Source organism: Schistocerca cancellata, chromosome 11, assembly GCF_023864275.1.
Source record: "Schistocerca cancellata isolate TAMUIC-IGC-003103 chromosome 11, iqSchCanc2.1, whole genome shotgun sequence".
Lineage (NCBI taxonomy): Eukaryota > Metazoa > Arthropoda > Insecta > Orthoptera > Acrididae > Schistocerca > Schistocerca cancellata.
The window spans coordinates 107,540,700-107,559,928 of record NC_064636.1 but is presented as its reverse complement, the minus strand read 5'-3'; the positions used below and the strand labels follow the sequence as shown (position 1 = coordinate 107,559,928).

The 19,229-nt window shown below is 45.3% G+C and overlaps 1 protein-coding gene across 5 annotated transcripts in view; it reads left to right on the top strand.

Moving 5' to 3' along the window:
* Positions 1-19,229, top strand: part of LOC126108581 (sorting nexin-13-like) — a 417,686-nt gene that overhangs the window by 240,450 nt on the left and 158,007 nt on the right. For all 5 annotated transcript variants that reach the window (XM_049913874.1, XM_049913875.1, XM_049913873.1 and 2 more), the window contains one exon: positions 18,075-18,197. In XM_049913874.1, coding sequence (XP_049769831.1) covers positions 18,075-18,197 — 123 coding nt within the window. The remainder of the gene's footprint in view (positions 1-18,074; positions 18,198-19,229) is intronic.

The window sequence follows — 19,229 nt, the reverse complement described above, 5'->3', positions numbered from 1 at the left end:
TGGTGGGTGCAGTATCATTTAGACAGTACAATATTTCAGATCCTTCACTACGTTATATTCTTTTATTTAGTGCTTACCAGAGCACTCGGCCACACACAAATCTGGATCAGTATCAGACTTGTCAGCTTCCCCTTCTGAACCGGAATCACCAATTTATTCTTCCAGGGTATTGAAAATATTTCTGTTGCCAAAATTCTCAATGTCAAAACTGTGTAGAGTATAAAGGTCAGTCAACAAAGATACAGGTAGCAGACAAAAGCAGTATGGGACACAGCATAGAGCAAAACCAAATAGTGTAAAGTCCAGAATGGAATAACAATAATATTTTGAGAGTGATATATTGTTATTCAGTACATACAGGAGCTTTTGGCAAAAGCTTAAATGTTTCATAGTGATTTCATTGTCCGTGTCTGCAACTCAATGGCTGCTCTACACGAGCAAGAAATGTAGAGCACGCACAGTTCAGAGTTCCGAAACTGTGTGGAAGGGCAGTGCAGAGACCCATTGTCGCACAGTGTACGCCGCTACTCACACAAGGCACAATGCCGGCTGTGAATTTTTAAACACAGCACGAGCAAGATTTGGGCGTCATCTGTGTGACCAACTGCTGCTGCCTGAGTCCTACTGGGGCTGTGTCTACAGTGTGTTAAAACACAGTGGAGTGGAAGAGGATGCGTACCTGACAAGGTCAGCATGTGGATGTGCCTCATCATTTTTTATGTATCCACATTGCAGCAGTCCAATATCAAAAGTAGCAGTGATCAAATTGTTCAGAACATTGTCACAGGCTGCGTTTTAATCACTTCAGTGAAACTCTACTTTACATGTATATAATGAATAAGAGAACAACTGTATTACTCATCCATGTGTTAAACACACGTTCTTTCGTGCAAGTTTTATACATTTTGCCAAATAATACTTCATTTATCAGTCTTGTGAGTCTGCTGGTCATAATTCTAGGGGCCAGTGGAAGATTTGACAGTCCAATCTGATCTGTGTTTGATCGCACCAAATGGTGGTACCAAATAGTTCCATATATGAAAAGCATAGATTGTTGCTCACCATGTAGCGTAGATGTTGAGTCTCGGACAGGCACGACAAAAAGACTACTGAGCAGGCAAGCTTTTGGCCAGAAGGCCTTCTTCCAAAATAGAAAACACACACACACACACACACACACACACACACACACACACAAAAACCACTGTCTCTGGCTGCCATGGCCAGAGAGCTTTTTCTTGTCTCTGTCTCTGATTTGACCTATCTGCTGTATGATGAGTAGCAATCTATCCTTTTCATAATATTGTCATTATTCTATCCTGGATTTTCCTTTGTTTGATATGCATTTTTTTCTTTTACTGCATTTATGGTCTAGTCTTTTTGTTTGACCAAACATGCAGGAATACAAAGTACACAGTCTGATGAAAAGTATCCAAAGACCTATTATTGGACACAAGTAAGGGTTGTATAGCACATGCAGCATACAGTGGCCGACACCGTGTGACAAGTTTTCATCCAAAGTACTGGGTGGGTTCATTCATTCGTTTGTTCAGAAGGGTAGACCGACAAGTGTTTGCCACCTTTTGGCCAGTCGGCAATGACAGAATCGAGGCACACACTCTGAAATCTTTCTCAAATGGTTTTGCAGAAACTATTCAGTAATTTTTTTTTCAAGAGTGAAATTGAACTCTTTACAAAATGGGAGAATCTTTGTGGATGAAAAGAAGCGGATTACTCATTACTCAGGTGTATTCATTCACTGAAGCTTCGGATCTGTATGGCTAAGTGTGGGGAACCAGTATCTACATCTACATCTATACTCCGCGAGCCACCTTACGGTGTGTGGCGGAGGGTACTTATTGTACCACTATCTGATCCCCCCTTCCCTGTTCCATTCACGAATTGTGCGTGGGAAGAACGACTGCTTGTAAGTCTCCGTATTTGCTCTAATTTCTCGGATCTTTTCGTTGTGATCATTACGCGAGATATATGTGGGCGGTAGTAATATGTTGCCCATCTCTTCCCGGAATGTGCTCTCTCGTAATTTCGATAATAAACCTCTCCGTATTGCGTAACGCCTTTCTTGAAGTGTCCGCCACTGGAGCTTGTTCAGCATCTCCGTAACGCTCTCGCGCTGACTAAATGTCCCCATGACGAATCGCGCTGCTTTTCGCTGGATCATGTCTATCTCTTCTATTAATCCAACCTGGTAAGGGTCCCATACTGATGAGCAATACTCAAGAATCGGACGAACAAGCGTTTTGTAAGCTACTTCTTTCGTCGATGAGTCACATTTTCTTAGAATTCTTCCTATGAATCTCAACCTGGCGCCTGCTTTTCCCACTATTTGTTTTATGTGATCATTCCACTTCAGATCGCTCCGGATAGTAACTTCTAAGTATTTTACGGTCGTTACCGCTTCCAATGATTTACCACCTATGGCATAATCGTACTGGAATGGATTTCTGCCCCTATGTATGCGCATTATATTACATTTATCTACGTTTAGGGAAAGCTGCCAGCTGTCGCACCATGCATTAATCCTCTGCAGGTCTTCCTGGAGTACGTACGAGTCTTCTGATGTTGCTACTTTCTTGTAGACAACCGTGTCATCTGCAAATAGCCTCACGGAGCTACCGATGTTGTCAACTAAGTCATTTATGTATATTGTAAACAATAAAGGTCCTATCACACTTCCTTGCGGTACTCCCGAAATTACCTCTACATCTGCACATTTTGAACCGTTAAGAATGACATGTTGTGTTCTTTCTTCTAGGAAATCCTGAATCCAATCACAAACCTGGTCCGATATTCCGTAAGCTCGTATTTTTTTCACTAAACGTAAGTGCGGAACCGTATCAAATGCCTTCCTGAAGTCCAGGAATACGGCATCAATCTGCTCGCCAGTGTCTACGGCACTGTGAATTTCTTGGGCAAATAGGGCGAGCTGAGTTTCACATGATCTCTGTTTGCGGAATCCATGTTGGTTATGATGAAGGAGATTTGTATTATCTAAGAACGTCATAATACGAGAACACAAAACATGTTCCATTATTCTACAACAGATTGACGTAAGCGAAATAGGCCTATAATTATTCGCATCTGATTTATGACCCTTCTTGAAAATGGGAACGACCTGCGCTTTCTTCCAGTCGCTAGGTACTTTACGTTCTTCCAGCGATCTACGATAAATTGCTGATAGAAAGGGGGCAAGTTCTTTAGCATAATCACTGTAGAATCTTAAGGGTATCTCGTCTGGTCCGGATGCTTTTCCGCTACTAAGTGATAGCAGTTGTTTTTCAATTCCGATATCGTTTATTTCAATATTTTCCATTTTGGCGTCCGTGCGACGGCTGAAGTCAGGGACCGTGTTACGATTTTCCGCAGTGAAACAGTTTCGGAACACTGAATTCAGTATTTCTGCCTTTCTTCGGTCGTCCTCTGTTTCGGTGCCATCGTGGTCAATGAGTGACTGAGTAGGGGATTTAGATCCGCTTACCGATTTTACATATGACCAAAACTTTTTAGGGTTCTTGTTTAGATTGTTTGCCAATGTTTTATGTTGTCTTTACACAGCCACTTATAATCCTCCTAGCAGTGTACTTGGGTGTCCACCTTCTTCATGTGCTTGCTGGTAACCACACTGGTGTGCAATACTACTTTGCAGAGTTCCCTAAGGCGAGTACAGAGCTTTTTGGCGTATCTGCTGATGCTCGTCTCTGCAGAGCATCGCAGTGGAATTGTTGTGTGAACTTATTTTATGTAATACATGTTTCTAAATGAAACGATCATATCTAGAGTAACCATCAAGCACTTTGGTTGTTCCTGATAAGAGAATTCTATGTTATCTGTATGAATCTACAGCTTGTGTCACGCCATTTTGTTGTTCCGATGAAAACAACTGACCTTGGTCTCGTTCGGGTTTGGTATTACGCACTATTTAGGGAAATACCCACACGTTTTATTTAGGTCAGTGGTGAGAATGTTTTCAGCTTCTTCAAAATGTTTGTTTTGGATAGTCAGTCGTATCATCGGCATAGCTGAACTTCGTTGACATCATTTCAGGCAGATTAGAGGCATAGAGGTTAAAAAACATCACCACTAGTGCTGCTCCTTGTGGCAATCCATTATTGTTTCTGTGTTTGCTTACGTTAGTACCCTTAATCACCAGAAAGCATGTTGTTAAGCCTCACTGTGAATCGACATCTTTGTTAAGGTTTCAAAATATTCTTCAGTATTTGTTCTGTCTGAGAATCTATTCTTCGTGGTACCTGCCAAACGAAAGCGCTGGCACGTCGATAGACACACAAACATACACACAAAATTCTAGCTTTCGCAACCAGCGGTTGCTTGTTGCTTCGTCAGGAAAGAGGGAAGAAGAGGGAAAGACAAAAGGATGTGGGTTTTAAGGGAGACAATAAGGAGTCATTCCAATCCCGGGAGCGGAAAGACTTACCTTAGGGGGAAAAAAGGACGGGTATACACTCGCGCGCGCGCGCACACACACACACACACACACAAGCAGACATATACAGAGGCAAAGAGTTTGGGCAGAGACATCAGTTGAGGCGGAAGTGCAGAGGCAAAGATGTTGTTGAATGACAGGTGAGGTATGAGTGGCGGCAACTTGAAATTAGCGGAGATTGAGGCCTGGTGGATAACGGGAAGAGAGGATATATTGAAGAGCAAGTTCCCATCTCCGGAGTTCGGATAGGTTGGTTTTAGTGGGAAGTATCCAGATAACCTGGACGGTGTAACACTGTGCCAAGATGTGCCGGCGTGCACCAAGGCATGTTTAGCCACAGGGTGATCCTCATTACCAACAAACACTGTCTGCCTGTGTCCATTTGTGCGAATGGACAGATTGTTGCTGGTCTTTCCCACATAGAATGCGTCACAGTGTAGGCAGGTCAGTTGGTAGATCACGTGGGTGCTTTCACATGTGGCTCTGCCTTTGATCGTGTACACCCTCCAGGTTACAGGACTGGAGTAGGTGGTGGTGGGAGGCTGCATGGGACAGGTTTTACACCGGAGGCGGTTACAAGGGTAGGAGCCAGAGGGTAGGGAAGGTGGTTTGGGGATTTCATAGGGATGAACTAAGAGGTTACGAAGTTTAGGTGGACGGTGGAAAGACACTCTTGGTGGAGTGGGGAGGATTTCGTGAAGGATGGATCTCATTTCAGGGCAGGATTTGAGGAAGTCGTATCCCTGCTGGAGAGCCACATTCAGAGTCTGATCCAGTCCCAGAAAGTATCCTGTCACAAGTGGGGCACTTTTGTGGTTCTTCTGTGGGAGGTTCTGGGTTTGAGAGGATGAGGAAGTGGCTCTGGTTATTTGCTTCTGTACCAGGTCGGGAGGGTAGTTGCGGGATGTGAAAGCTATTGTCAGGTTGTTGGTGTAATGGTTCAGGGATTCCGGACTGGAGCAGATTCGTTTGCCATTAAGACCTAGGCTGTAGGGAAGGAACCATTTGATGTGGAATGGGTGGCAGCTGTCATAATGGAGGTACTGTTGCTTGTTGGTGGGTTTGATGTGGACGGACGTGTGAAGCTGGCCATTGGACAGGTGGAGGTCAACATCAAGGAAAGTGGCATGGGATTTGGAGTAGGACCAGGTGAATCTGATGGAACCAAAGGAGTTAAGGTTGGAGAGGAAATCCTAGAGTTCTTCTTCACTGTGAGTCCAGATCATGAAGATGTCATCAATAAATCTGCACCAAACTTTGGGTTGGCAGGCCTGGGTAACCAAGAAGGCTTCCTCTAAGTGACCCATGAATAGGTTGGCGTACAAGGGGGCCATCCTGGTACCCATGGCTGTTCCCTTTAATTGTTGGCATGTCTGGTCTTCAGAAATGGAGAAGTTGTGGGTCAGGATGAGGAAATGGTAATGAGGAAAGAGGTTTTAGGTAGGGTGCCAGGTGATCGGCGTGAAAGGAAGTGCTACATCGCAGCGAGGCCCTTGACGTGCAGGATATTTTTGTATAAGGAAGTGGCATCAATGGTTACAAGGATGGTTTCTGGGGGTAACGGATTGGGTAAGGATTCCAGGCATTCGAGAAAGTGGTTGGTGTCTTTGATGAAGGATGGGAGACTGCATGTAATGGGTTGAAGGTGTTGATCTACGTAGGCAGAGATACGTTCTGTGGGGGCGACCGGGATGATTGGGTTTGTGAATTTTAGGAAGAAGGTAGAAGGTAGGGGTGCGGGTTGTCGGTGGGGTCAGGAGGTTGATGGAGTCAGGTGAAAGGTTTTGTAGGGGGCCTAAGGTTCTGAGGATTCCTTGAAGCTCCACCTGGACATCAGGAATGGGATTACCTTGGCAAACTTTGTATGTATGTGGTGTTGTCTGAAAGCTGACGCAGCCCCTCAGCCACATACTCCCGACGATCAAGTACCACGGTCGTGGAACCCTTGTCCGCCGGAAGAATGACGATGGACCGGTCAGCCTTCAGATCACGGATAGCCTAGGCGTCAGCAGTGGTGATGTTGGGTGTAGGATTAAGGTTTTTTAAGAAGGATTGAGAGGCAAGGCTGGAAATCAGAAATTCCTGGAAGGTTTGGAGAGGGTGATTTTGAGGAAGAGGAGGTGGGTCCCGCTGTGATGGAGGACGGAACTGTTCCAGGCAGGGTTCAATTTGGATAGTGTCTTGGGGAGTTGGATCATTAGGGGTAGGATTAGGATCATTTTTCTTCATGGCAAAGTGATACTTCCAGCAGAGAGTACGAGTGTAGGACAGTAAATCTTTGACGAGGGCTGTTTGGTTGAATCTGGGAGTGGGGCTGAAGGTGAGGCCTTTGGATAGGACAGAGGTTTCGGATTGGGAGAGAGGTTTGGAGGAAAGGTTAACTACTGAATTAGGGTGTTGTGGTACCAGATTATGTTGATTGGAATTTTGAGGTTTTGGAGGGAGTGGAGCTGGAAGTGGGAGATTGAGTAGATGGGAGAGACTGGGTTTGTGTGCAATGGGAGGAGGTTGAGGTTTGCTGGAAAGGTTGTGAAGGGTGAGTGAGTTGCCTTTCCGGAGGTGGGAAACCAGGAGATTGGATAGTTTTTTGAGGTGAAGGGTGGCATGCTGTTCTAATTTGTGGTTGGCCTGTAGGAGGATGCTCTGAACAGCCGGTGTGGATGTGGGAGAGGAAAGATTGAGGACTTTTATTAAGGATAGGAGTTGACGGGTGTGTTCATTGGCGGAGTTGATGTGTAGGTGAAGGATTAGGTGGGTGAGGGCAATGGATTGTTCAGTTTGGAACTGGTATAGGGACTGATGGAAAGAAGGGTTGCAACCAGAGATGGGAACTTTAAGTGTGAGGCCTTTGGGGGTGATGCCAAATGTCAGACAAGCCTGAGTAAATAAAATATGCGAGCGTAATCTGGCTAGGGTGATGGCATGTTTGCGGAGGGAATGTAAATAAAACTTAATGGGGTCGTTGTGGGGGTGACATGGTATTAGAAGGTGGAAAGTGTAACATGAGGTTGAAATGAAAATGAAAATAACTGGAGAAAGTAACTGGAGATCTGTTGTGAAAAAAAGGCGAAAAAGTGTTGGTTAAAGCTAGGCTATGTTGATCCTGTGGTGAACTTGGGTTGGTAGACAGCGATGTGCACAAAGGTTAGGTGGTTGTGTTGCCACCAAAACACGTTAAAGGATGGAGAAATTCGGGAAAATTTCGAAAAAACTGCGTGTAAATGTATTAAAAGGAGTGGTTTTGTGGTGGCAGATTATGAAAATGAGGCTAACAATTGTCTGGCGAAGAAATAATTACGTTAAAACCTGTGGGAAGCGGCTAAAAATTATCAGTGATGTGCAAAAAACGGAAATAAAGCGAAAGTTATCAGAACTAGACGAAATGGTTGTTTAATAGGTGAAAGGAACTGTTTCTGGACTAGAAACGGTGGTTTTTGTAGCGAGCGGTAGTGTTGAAAGCTGAAAAAAATTTTTTTGGTTATGGTTTGGAAGTGGGTGACGTATTATTGAGTATATATAGGCGGGATAAAATTGTATAGTAGATTACGGTAAAAAGGAGAAGGTGAATACAAAGCGAAACTACTGGCAAAAACAAAAAGAGAAAATAAGACGAGAGAAAAGATTTCAAAATGCAACAGTGACAATAACAAACGTAATTGTTGGGTTCAATATAACAAAGATGATGTGACTTACCAAACGAAAGTGCTGGCAGGTCGATAGACACACAAACAAACACCACTTCTTTTTTTTTTTTTTTTTTTTTTTTTTTTTTTTTTTTTTTTTTTTTTTTTTTTTTTTTTTAACTTCCTTGCTTTCTACACTTGCAAGTCTTCGTCCTTCCTCTGTCCTTTTCTTTTCCTTTCCTCTTCTCTTTGCCCTTTTCTCCGCTGCGGCGTTTGAGACCCCTCTTCTTTCCTTTCCCTTTCTCTTTTTTCCTCCCTGTGCGTGTCTGAAGGCCGACCCACGCACTTCCATGCGTAGCCGGTGACGGGGTAACGCGTAATTCCCCGCCCCGGGTACACAGGTAGGACACGTACGTACCCCCTGGTAACGGCCAGGCCCAGGGAGGGGTGATTACCCGAGCTGATACCTTCCGAAAGTGCCGATTGGTCCCTCCGTCCGTTTGTCGGGAGGTGTGACCTGAGGTGTGAACAATCACCTAAGGCGGGAGTGCCCTCAGTGAGGGCCCCCACAAGGGAGGAGCGCGCCATCGGAGATGCCGGTAATCATAGGGGATTCTTCCGCAATGGTTTCCTCACCTTCCACTGTGTCTGCTCACAAACGTAAGTTCACTGAGTCTCAGCCACAGACGGTTTTTCCATCGTTGCCACAGTTCCTTGTTGTTTCTCGGTCTGACGAAGGTCACGACTTCTCCACGGTCAACCCTTTTATTATTCAGAAAGGTGTCGACGCAATTGCAGGTCCTGTAAAGTCTTGTTCCAGATTACGGAATGACACCCTGTTGTTAGAAACAAACAGTGCCCTCCAAGCACAAAAATTGCTGCGTACTTCTCTGCTCCACACCTTCCCTGTCCGGGTGGAACCGCACTGTACCTTAAATTCCTCGCGTGGAGTCGTTTATACACGATCCCTCGATGGATTGTCTGACGAAGAAATTCAGCACTACCTGTCTGACCAGGGCGTAAAGGCTGTTCATAGAGTTATGAGAAGGGTTGACACGAACATCATTCCAACCCGCACCGTCTTCTTGACGTTTGACAAAGTTCAATTCCCATCGAAAATCAAAGCGGGCTATGAGATAATTTCCGTTCGCCCTTACGTCCCAAACCCTACGCGTTGCTATCGATGTCAGCGGTTCAATCACACCAGCCAGTCCTGTTCCAATCTGGCCAAATGTGTTACGTGTGGCAAGGATGCCCATGAGGGTGCTTGTCCACCTCCATTCCCTCGCTGCATCAACTGTATGGGTGACCACGCTGCTTCCTCTTGAGATTGCCCCGTTTTTAAGGACGAAAAGCTCATCCAGGAAATCAGAGTGAAGGAAAAGGTGTCGACCTTTGCTGCTCGAAAATTATTCGCCAGTCGACAGCCCACCGTGCCTCAGACAGGAAAATACAGCACTGTCCTTGCTCCTCCTTGGCCAACAAAGGAGGCGGCCACGCAGACTTGCGACCTCACCTTTAGTGCCACGGTCGTCAGATCGGCCAGCGCAAAGATCGCCCGTTCAACCTCACCACTTTCGCCTGCCCACTCTATGGCTCACCCTTCATCGGGTTCTGCTAAATCTCAAGCCCAAAAGTCAGACACCAAGCCTTCCAAAAAAGAGCATACTCATGAAGAGTTTTTACGTACTGCAACTTCCCAACCATCGGTTCCTCCTTCATCTAAACATCATACTTCTAAGAAGGCTACAAAGAAACCCAGTTCCTCTCCTTCTCCGCCAAGGCGTGTCCCATCTACAGCACCACCTGGCGGAAATCGCCCTCGGCCGTCTTCTGTGTCGCCGAGGCGCACTGCTGGTGGCCGGTCAACCGGCCGATCGCTGGTGGCAGGAGCTGCTCCTGACCAACCTATGGATCAGGATCTTCTGCCTTCGGCTGACTGCCATTCCATGCTGTCGGTCGCTAGCTCCGAGCAGTCTTTGAGTTGACAGCAACTTTGGTCACATTCCTCCATTTTCTGTTCACCCCATGTCCATTATCCACTGGAATAACCGCGGCATTCGAGCCAATAGGGATGAATTGTCGATCCTCTTACGATCCTACTCGCCGGTCATCTTCTGTCTTCAGGAAACAAAGCTGTGTCCCCATGACCGCTTTGTTCTCCCTCATTTTCAGTCCGTCCGATATGATCTCCCCTCTGTTGAAGGCTCTCCAGCCCATGGAGGACTCATGATTCTTCTCCATGATACTCTCCATTATCACCCAATCCCCTTAAACACTTCCTTCCAAGCTGTCGCCGTCCGTCTTTCCCTTTCCGGATACACGTTCTCTCTTTGTACTGTATACATTCCATCGTCCACACCAATGGCACGAGCTGATCTCCTTCATCTTCTTGGTCAGCTTCCACCCCCCTATTTGCTGGTTGGGGACTTCAAGGCCCACCACCCGCTTTGGGGATCTCCACATCCTTGTCCACGTGGCTCCATATTGCTAGACGTCTTCCACCAAGCGGATCTAGTTTGCCTCAACACTGGGGTCCCCACATTTTTGTCTGCCTCCACGACAAATTTATCTCATTTGGACCTTGCGGTCGGTACTGTTCCGCTAGCTCGGCGCTTCGAATGGTTCGACCTTGATGATACACACTCGAGTGACCACTTTCCATGTGTCCTCAGACTGCTGCCTCAACTGCCATATATGCGCCCGTGACGCTGGAAGTTTGCCCAAGCCGATTGGACACTTTTTTCGTCTCTAGCGACATTCGATGACCGTCGCTTTCCCAGCGTCGACGATGAGGTCACACATATTACCGACGTTATTCTTACAGCTGCGGAACGTTCAATACCACGCACCTCCGAATTGCCCCGGCGCCCCCCATTTCCTTGGTGGAACGAGGCATGCCGTGACGCACTACGTGAGCGGCGACGTGCTCTTCGCATTTTCCGTCACCATCCTACTTTGGCCAACTGTATCCGCTATAAGCAGCTCCGTGCGCGATGCCGTCGCGTCATCCGCGATAGCAAGAAGGCAAGCTGGAAATTCTTTATTAGCTCATTTAACACCTTCACTCCCTCCTCGGAAGTTTGGAGTCGGCTTCGACATTCTCAGGCGCGCCTAGTTTCTCCCCGGTCTCTGGGCTCACTGTTGCGCATGATACATTAGTGGACCCCGTCGCAATTTCTAACTCATTGGGTCAGCACTTTGCTGAGATTTCGAGCTCTTCCAATTACCCGCCAGCGTTTCTCCTGAAGCAACGTGCAGCGGAAGCGCGACCTCTTGCTTTCTCCTCTTCAAATCGTGAAAGCTACAATACTGTTTTCTCCATGCGGGAACTCCAACATGCACTCTCTTCTTCTCGCTCCTCCGCCCCAGGACCGGATGGTATCCACGTCCAAATGTTGCTGCATTTATCAACCCATAGTCTGCGTTACCTCCTTCGCCTTTATAATCGAATTTGGACTGACAGTACTTTTTCCCGACGATGGCGGGAAGCTGTCGTCGTTCCTGTTCAGAAACCTGGAAAGGACAAACATCTCCCCTCTAGCTATCGCCCCATTTCTCTCACGAGTAGTGTCTGTAAGGTTTTGGAGCGTATGGTGAATTACCGTTTAGCTTGGTGGCTGGAATCCTGCAGTCTTTTAACACCTGCCCAATGTGGATTCCGAAAGCATCGTTCTGCAGTTGACCATCTAGTTGCTCTCTCCACTTATATCATGAATAATTTTCTCCGGAAACGCCAAACAGTAGCAATATTTTTTGATCTGGAGAGAGCATACGATACCTGTTGGAGGACAGGTATCCTTCGCACACTGTTCTCTTGGGGCTTTCGAGGTCGGCTGCCCCTTTTTCTTCGCGAATTTATGGCAGAGCGCACATTTAGGGTGCGGGTGAACACTACTCTCTCCCGTACTTTCTCCCAAGAAAACGGGGTACCCCAGGGCTCCGTGCTGAGTGTTGTACTGTTTGCCATTGCCATCAATCCAATTATGGATTGTCTCCTTCCTGATGTCTCGGGCTCCCTCTTTGTGGACGATTTTGCGATCTACTACAGCTCTCAACGGACCAGCCTTCTTGAACGACGTCTTCAAGGATGTCTCGATCGCCTCCACTCTTGGAGCATCGAAACCGGCTTCCCTTTTTATCCCAGTAAGACCGTTTGTGTTAATTTTTGGCGACGTAAGGAGTTTCTTCCACCCTCCTTACATCTAGGACCTGTCAACCTTCCGTTTTCAGACGTCGCTAAATTCTTGAGTCTTATGTTTGACAGAAAACTATGCTGGTCCTCCCACATTTCGTATCTTTCGGCTCGCTGTCTGCGATCCCTCAACACCCTCCGTGTCCTGAATGGTACCTCGTGGGGAGCGGACCAAGTGGTCCTTCTCCGCCTCTATCGCGCCTTAGTGCGCTCGAAATAGGACTATGGAAGCATAGTCTTCTACTCTGCTCGGCCGTCTATTCTTCGGCGTCTCGACTCTATCCACCACCGTGGATTACGTTTAGTGTCTGGAGCTTTTTACACCAGCCCTGTGGAAAGCCTTTATGCTGAGACTGCTGAACCTCCGCTGTCCAATCGGCGAGCAGTCCTTCTGAGCCGTTATGCCAGCCATCTGTCTTCCATGCCTGCTAATCCAGCCCATGACATATTTTTCGACGCCTCCTTTGATGTAGGGTATGCAGGCCACCCCTCCTCCCTACTACCACCGGGAGTCCGCTTCCGTCAACTGCTCCATTCTCTTTCCTTCCGCTTTCCTAAAACCTTCTTGACAACTTGGGGTACAGCACCGCCTTGGCTCCGTCCCCGGATCTGCCTGCTCCGTGACCTTTGTCGATTTCCCAAGGATGGTACCCCTTCACTTGTTTATCGTCGGGCATTTGCTGCTCTATGTGGACAAATGACGGAAGCCACATTTATTTACACCGATGGCTCGAAAACATCGTTAGGTGTAGGGAGTGCCTATGTTGTTGGTGACACCCCAAATCACTTTCGGCTTCCCGACCAGTGTTCGGTCTATACTGCGGAGCTTTATGCTGTTCTCCGGGCTGTCCACTACATCCGCCGCCATCAGCGGATACAGTACGTTATCTGCTCCGATTCTCTCAGCTCTCTCCTCAGTCTCCAAGCTCTTTACCCTGTGCACCCTCTGGTCCACCGGATTCAGGACTGTCTGCGCTTGCTCCACCTGGGGGGCATCTCGGTGGCGTTCCTCTGGCTCCCGGGACACGTTGGTGTCTGCGGAAATGAGGCGGCCGATATTGCAGCCAAGGCTGCAGTCTCTCTTTTTCGGCCAGCTATTCCATCGATTCCCGTCGCCGATCTATGGAGCGTTTTATGTCATCGTGTTGTTCATTTATGGCACGCGCACTGGTCGACACTTCCCCAAAATAAATTGTGGTACGTAAAAACTCTTCCTTGTGCTTGGACCTCATCCTCCCGAACGCGTCGTCGGGAGGAGGTAATTTTAACTAGACTCCGGATAGGGCACTGTCTTTTTAGCCATTGACATCTTTTAAGTGGCGATCCTCCCCCACTCTGTCCCCACTGCTCTCAGCTGTGGACGGTAAGACACCTTTTAATTGAGTGCCCCTATTTTAATCCGTTACGCTCCCGTCTACAGCTGTCGCCTGATATATCGTTGATTTTAGCAGATGAAACGCGATCGGCCGATCGCGTTCTAGAGTTCATTCGTGCCAGTGAAATGACGTCAGTCATTTGAAGTTTTTTTTGGGACAACCAACCCCCTTCTGTAGTGAATTTTTAAGCCTTCCTTCTGCTTTTAGTTTCTCCAATTTTATGACTTTCGTTCCCATTGCTGCTAGTTTCCGTTTTCGTTTTTTTACTGTTTCCTAAGTCACAGACCGGGCGCTAATGACCTTAGCAGTTTTGCGCCCTAAAACCTTAACAAAGAAAGAAAGAAAAAAAAAAGACCATTCTTGTCATTGGTGTTGTACTTCCACATTGTATGATTGTTGAAATTTTCCACATTGGGAGTTGGGAGGAAAAATGGGGATAGTACCTCAGCAGGTCACTGCTTGTGTGGAGTTTTGTAAACATTAGCTATTGAAATCTGTTCAACTTTTATAGTGGCATTGTGAATCCTATTGTCAAGGTCAGAGGGAAGTTGTAGGGCAGTTTCTATTTTGCTGTGAATATAAGTGAGACAGGTGTTCGCATGACGGTATGCGGCTCCTAGTATCTCATATCCTGGTATTCTTCCTCTTGCCTGAAGATCAGCCACACAGTCTATGTAAGCTTCTTGTGTAGTAAGCACATCAATGTTCCTCTAATGTGGAATTTGAGACAGAGTTTTGCATTTTGGTGTTCTCAGTCCTTCAATATTTAGTTAGCAAATTTGGAGACTAGGTCTGATATTTCTTGTCGTATGGCTCTTACTACAGCAGTTACCTGATATGTTTTATTCCAAGTGTGGGAAGGCAGGAGATCCTCTTGAAACAATGAGTCTGGTACCGACTAATGTTTTGGCTCGGCGTGACCCAGGGTGCACCGCATGGAGCTCTTCCGTGATGTGAGCTAGTTTCGTTGGTAATCGTTGTGCAGACGTTCAAAACATATGCGGACAAAGTAACACAGATGAAGGTCTAAACAACAGAAGTAATGATAAATAAAACTGATTTCAAACAAAACGAAGAATAGTGATTGATATGACATATTCAAAAGTATAAAATGAGAAAAATGGAGGAAATTAAATTGAAGTTAATACATAAAAATAATTAAAATGACATTCACAAAAGTAACCTACACCATTGTATCAGTTGTTTAAAATAATAATAATAATAATAATAATAATAATAATAATAATAATAATAATAATAGATCCCACCCCTAGGAACCTCCCCTTATTAGTGCTGTCCTCCAAGATTGGGTTGTTTATCTGCACTTCACTGCCTGATGTATGATTTCGTTTTTCTGTGATCGAATAAAAAATGTAGCACAGTCCATATTTTTAAATTTAACTTTCACAGTTTATTATGCTTTTTGATTTCTCAAATAATCACAGAGTAAAAATTACATTTCTGAATAAAATTAACATGGGACGCTACAACTTTGCAGTTATGGCAGATTCATGTAGCTAACCAATAGACAACTATTAATTAACTAATTAATGAGCTAAAACTGGCAAGTGCTGCTATAAGTACCACAGCAATTGATTTTGCTGATTACATTGTTTTAACATGATCAAAATTGAAATTACAATAATTTTTGTGGGATTCTAATAAATTGTTTAAAAAATTTGCTACGACAAATAGAATAACAAGTGTCTCTCATCCAGAATGTAGGTAGAAATACATTTTTAGATTGAAAATTATTAAAACATACTTTGCAAACAATGACGGCAGAAGAATTTTAATTTATACTATAGATACTCAATGAATCTCATTACCAACATTCTCTCTGAGTCTTTGACAGAAGACTAGAAAATTGCTACTGCCAAATATTGTGTCAAAATTTCATAAATATTTTTAATTTAATATCAAGCTGTTACAGTATGTATGTGGTGTCTGTTTTTTTGGTCATGTTTGAAGGAACAGACACCAAATACACAGGGCGAATCACTGCAGCCTTGCATTGCAAATAATGTGGAAATGGAAAGTGCTGTTGATGTGTGGTTTTCAAAGAATGGATTGGTAGTCAGATGCTCATTTTGTTAGCTAATCAACAGATTGTAGTAATATATAGAAAGTGTATTTTTTTGTGCAAACATACACTTTTCTAAATGGAACAATGGCTACTGACATTGGGCAAATTTGAATGTCAGTGGTGCTTGTCGCAGGATTCTAGTGGGAGTCATTTATGAGGTATCGTATTTCGAAAATTTTTGACACTGACACCTGTTTGCAACATTCGACATCTGCAGTTGCTATAATCCAGTCATCATAAGGATAAACCTGATGTAAACATTGCATTGTGTGTTCTTCTGCATTTGCTGGAACCATTGGATTTCAGTTTCACATGGGACTGCAGTCAAACTGTCTCGAGTACTGTCAAGTACGATAATAAGGGTACGTTTTGTGCTGTGCGTTATGTGCACATTGATGTAGCGATAATACAGGACAACAGCTTTACCGGAGCATTTAACTTGGACAGCACTGGCCGGTCAGCTGGTACAGCTAGCCTGCAGTGACGTGGCAGGCTGCAGTTCACACGTAAAACGAGACGAGCAGAGTAGCAATACAGCTTCAGATGTTGTTTATTTTTTAAGCAGCATGAAACAATACACTGCAAATCTCCCACAATACACTCCTTAGACGACTGGGCAAAAACCGCAACATGTTATCATTTTTAGCTAACGTACTATTGTAACTAAAAACAAAAACGATTAAGATTCCTGACTTGACCACAGGGTAATTTTTCTGCATAAGCTGAGTGTAACGTAAGGGAGTATTTAAGGATTTCACTGTATAGTTAAATATTGAAGCCACTGAAGCTATTACTTACAGTCAGTCGTCTCTTTCCTTATCCGAATTCGAGAAATACATTTCAGTTCTGGAAGTGTCACCTGCTACATTGATAATGAGCCTATCAACAACAGAATCCACGAAGCCAAGCAAGTGCAAAATTTTCTCTTCTTCTTTTATGACAAGTTGTTCTATATGCTGCCAGTGTTTGGCAGTGATGTGTGAAAAAGCTGCATTCGTTAGTTCCAGTACGTCTGGCAGCTTAAGAGTCTTCTTACTTCTCAGGCCAAATCCCGCAACTTAATCCATTTTTCAGTTTCCCTTAAATCAGGTGAGTAAGGTGTGTGCAGAATAACGTCCAAACCCAACTCCTGTATAGTTGTTTTGTTGTTCCAGCAGAATAAGGGCAGGTGTTATCTTGGAGTAGCACCGCTTCACTCATTCTTCCTGGTCATTGTCCTCAGACTGCATCTGCAAGATGTCTCAGTTGTCGGCAGTAAATGTCAGCAGTGATAGTTACACCTTGGGTGAGGAATTCGATAGTGCATCACACAGTTGCTGATCCACCGGATGCAGAACTTTGTTTTGTGGATGCATGCGGGTCTTTGTATGGTCTCAACTATTCCTTTCCTTTTCTTACGTTAGCACGATAGTGCAAAGACACCATTTCTCATCACCAGTAAAGATGGAAGATAGGAACGATTGGTTCACGAGCAAATTGATGTTAAGCGAGAACGGATGCGTCGGTTTTTGTGATTGTGGCTTAGAGCCTGTGGTATCCGTATGTGCGATTTTTGGACCTTCTAAATTGCCTGCTAATGTCATACGACGGTGGAACGATCGTAGTTCATCTCGTTTGCCAGTTCTCGAGTACCTTGGTGTGACTCATTGTGGAGTAATGTGTTTAAATGATCTTCATTGAACCCTTAAGGTCTTCCTGAATGTGGAAAGGCACTAATGTCAAAACAATCCTACTTAAAATGAGGAAACCATTTTCTTGTGGGGGCACTGTCCCCTTTGGTGCAAGTGTTTCTCGCTGACCCCACTGCTGTTACCCCTCAGTTGAACTGGAACAAAGGAATATGTCGGAAATGTTCGGATTTCTCCTTTTGGCTTTCCGCTTTCTTATGTCCACAGCTTCACTCACCATCTCCAGATCACAAAACGACAGTAATGTAAACTCGAGGAATAACAGTGAAAGACACGATAAATAAATCCGTAGCTACTAGAATACCGACAAGCAAAACGAAAATGCTACAGACTTATGTATTGGCCTAATAAATAAATGTACCGACCTAATAAATAACAGCTTTTTGTCAGTGACAGCTACTGTTAAAATTATAACAGAACTGATTGTACGCAGGCTTTTTCATTTGTGGATACCTCAGGAATAGAAACTTCTTCATTTGTAAGCAGAATGCAATGCCCTTTTAACATTTTTGTGACCTTTTCAGCTGGAGCTGTGCCCTTGTTAATTTCTGATACTTCTGTTGCTAGAGAGAGCTGCTCTGATAAATTTATCATTCTAAATGGCTCTGTAGCGCAGTGTCAGTGTGTGGCTTGTGCTGCAGGCTTCTCCCCGGCTCCGCCTGGACGAGACGGTCGTGAGGAAGCTGCTCTTCCGCATCCGCACGGAGGTGCCGCACGAGACCTGGTTCGACGAGGCGCAGGCCGCCGTGTACGAGAAGCTGCAGGTGAGAGCGTGGCCGCAGAGGTGCACTTGCGCCGACTGAGTCTCCCTGTAATGTTTCTACAAAAGGCCATCACCACCACCAAATACTGTTATTTGAAAGTTTGTCCTTATGTTATTGTTAAAGGTATGACAGTCAGAAATTAGCCAAGTTCTTTGCTTATGCAGGATGGCAGTTATTGAATTATACAAAATAAAATTGTCACAACTTCTGAACGGTTTGCGTTAGGACGTTCAAACTGCGTCATTGGTTGCAGGGCACAATGCGAATTACTATGCGCATGCACGGTTTGGTTTAGCGATGAAGCCCACTTTCATATGGAGGGGTTTGTCAACAGGCAGAATTGGTGCATTTGTGGGACTGAGAATCTGCATTTTGTCATCGAGAAGTCTCTCCAACCTCAACAGGTGACTGTGCAGTACGAGTGTCCAGTCGTGGAATAATCGGTGCACTATTTCTCGACGGCACAGTTACTGCCGAACTGTATGTGAAGGCTTTGGAAGACGATTTCATCCCCGTTATCCAAAGTGACCCTGATTTCGACAAGATGTGGTTCACGCAAGACAGAGCTGGACCCGTCGAAGCAGGAGAGTGTGTGATGCCCTGGAGGAGCACTCTGTGGACCGCATTCTGGCTCTGGGGTACCCGGAGGCCAGTGCCGTGGGCCTCAATTGGCTGCGCCCGGAGGCAGGGTGTTTGTGTTGTCCTCCTCATTTCATCATCATCATCATCATCATCATTTGTGAACGTGAGGGGTTTGGACTGTGTAAAGATTGGTACTTTGTAGGGGCACTGATAACTTGAGTTCCACACAAACCAAACATCATAATAATTGATTGGCCTCCATATTCTCCGGATCTGAATGCATACAACTCCTTTTTGTGGGGCTGTATTAAACTTGCCCCCTTCTTGCAGCGGTGTACTGTAGGTCTCCAGAAGAGCGTAGCGTTACAAAGGATTGGAAAAGGGCACAGGTCATCCCCGTTTTCAAGAAGGGACGTTGAACAGATGTGCAGAACTATAGACCTGTATCTC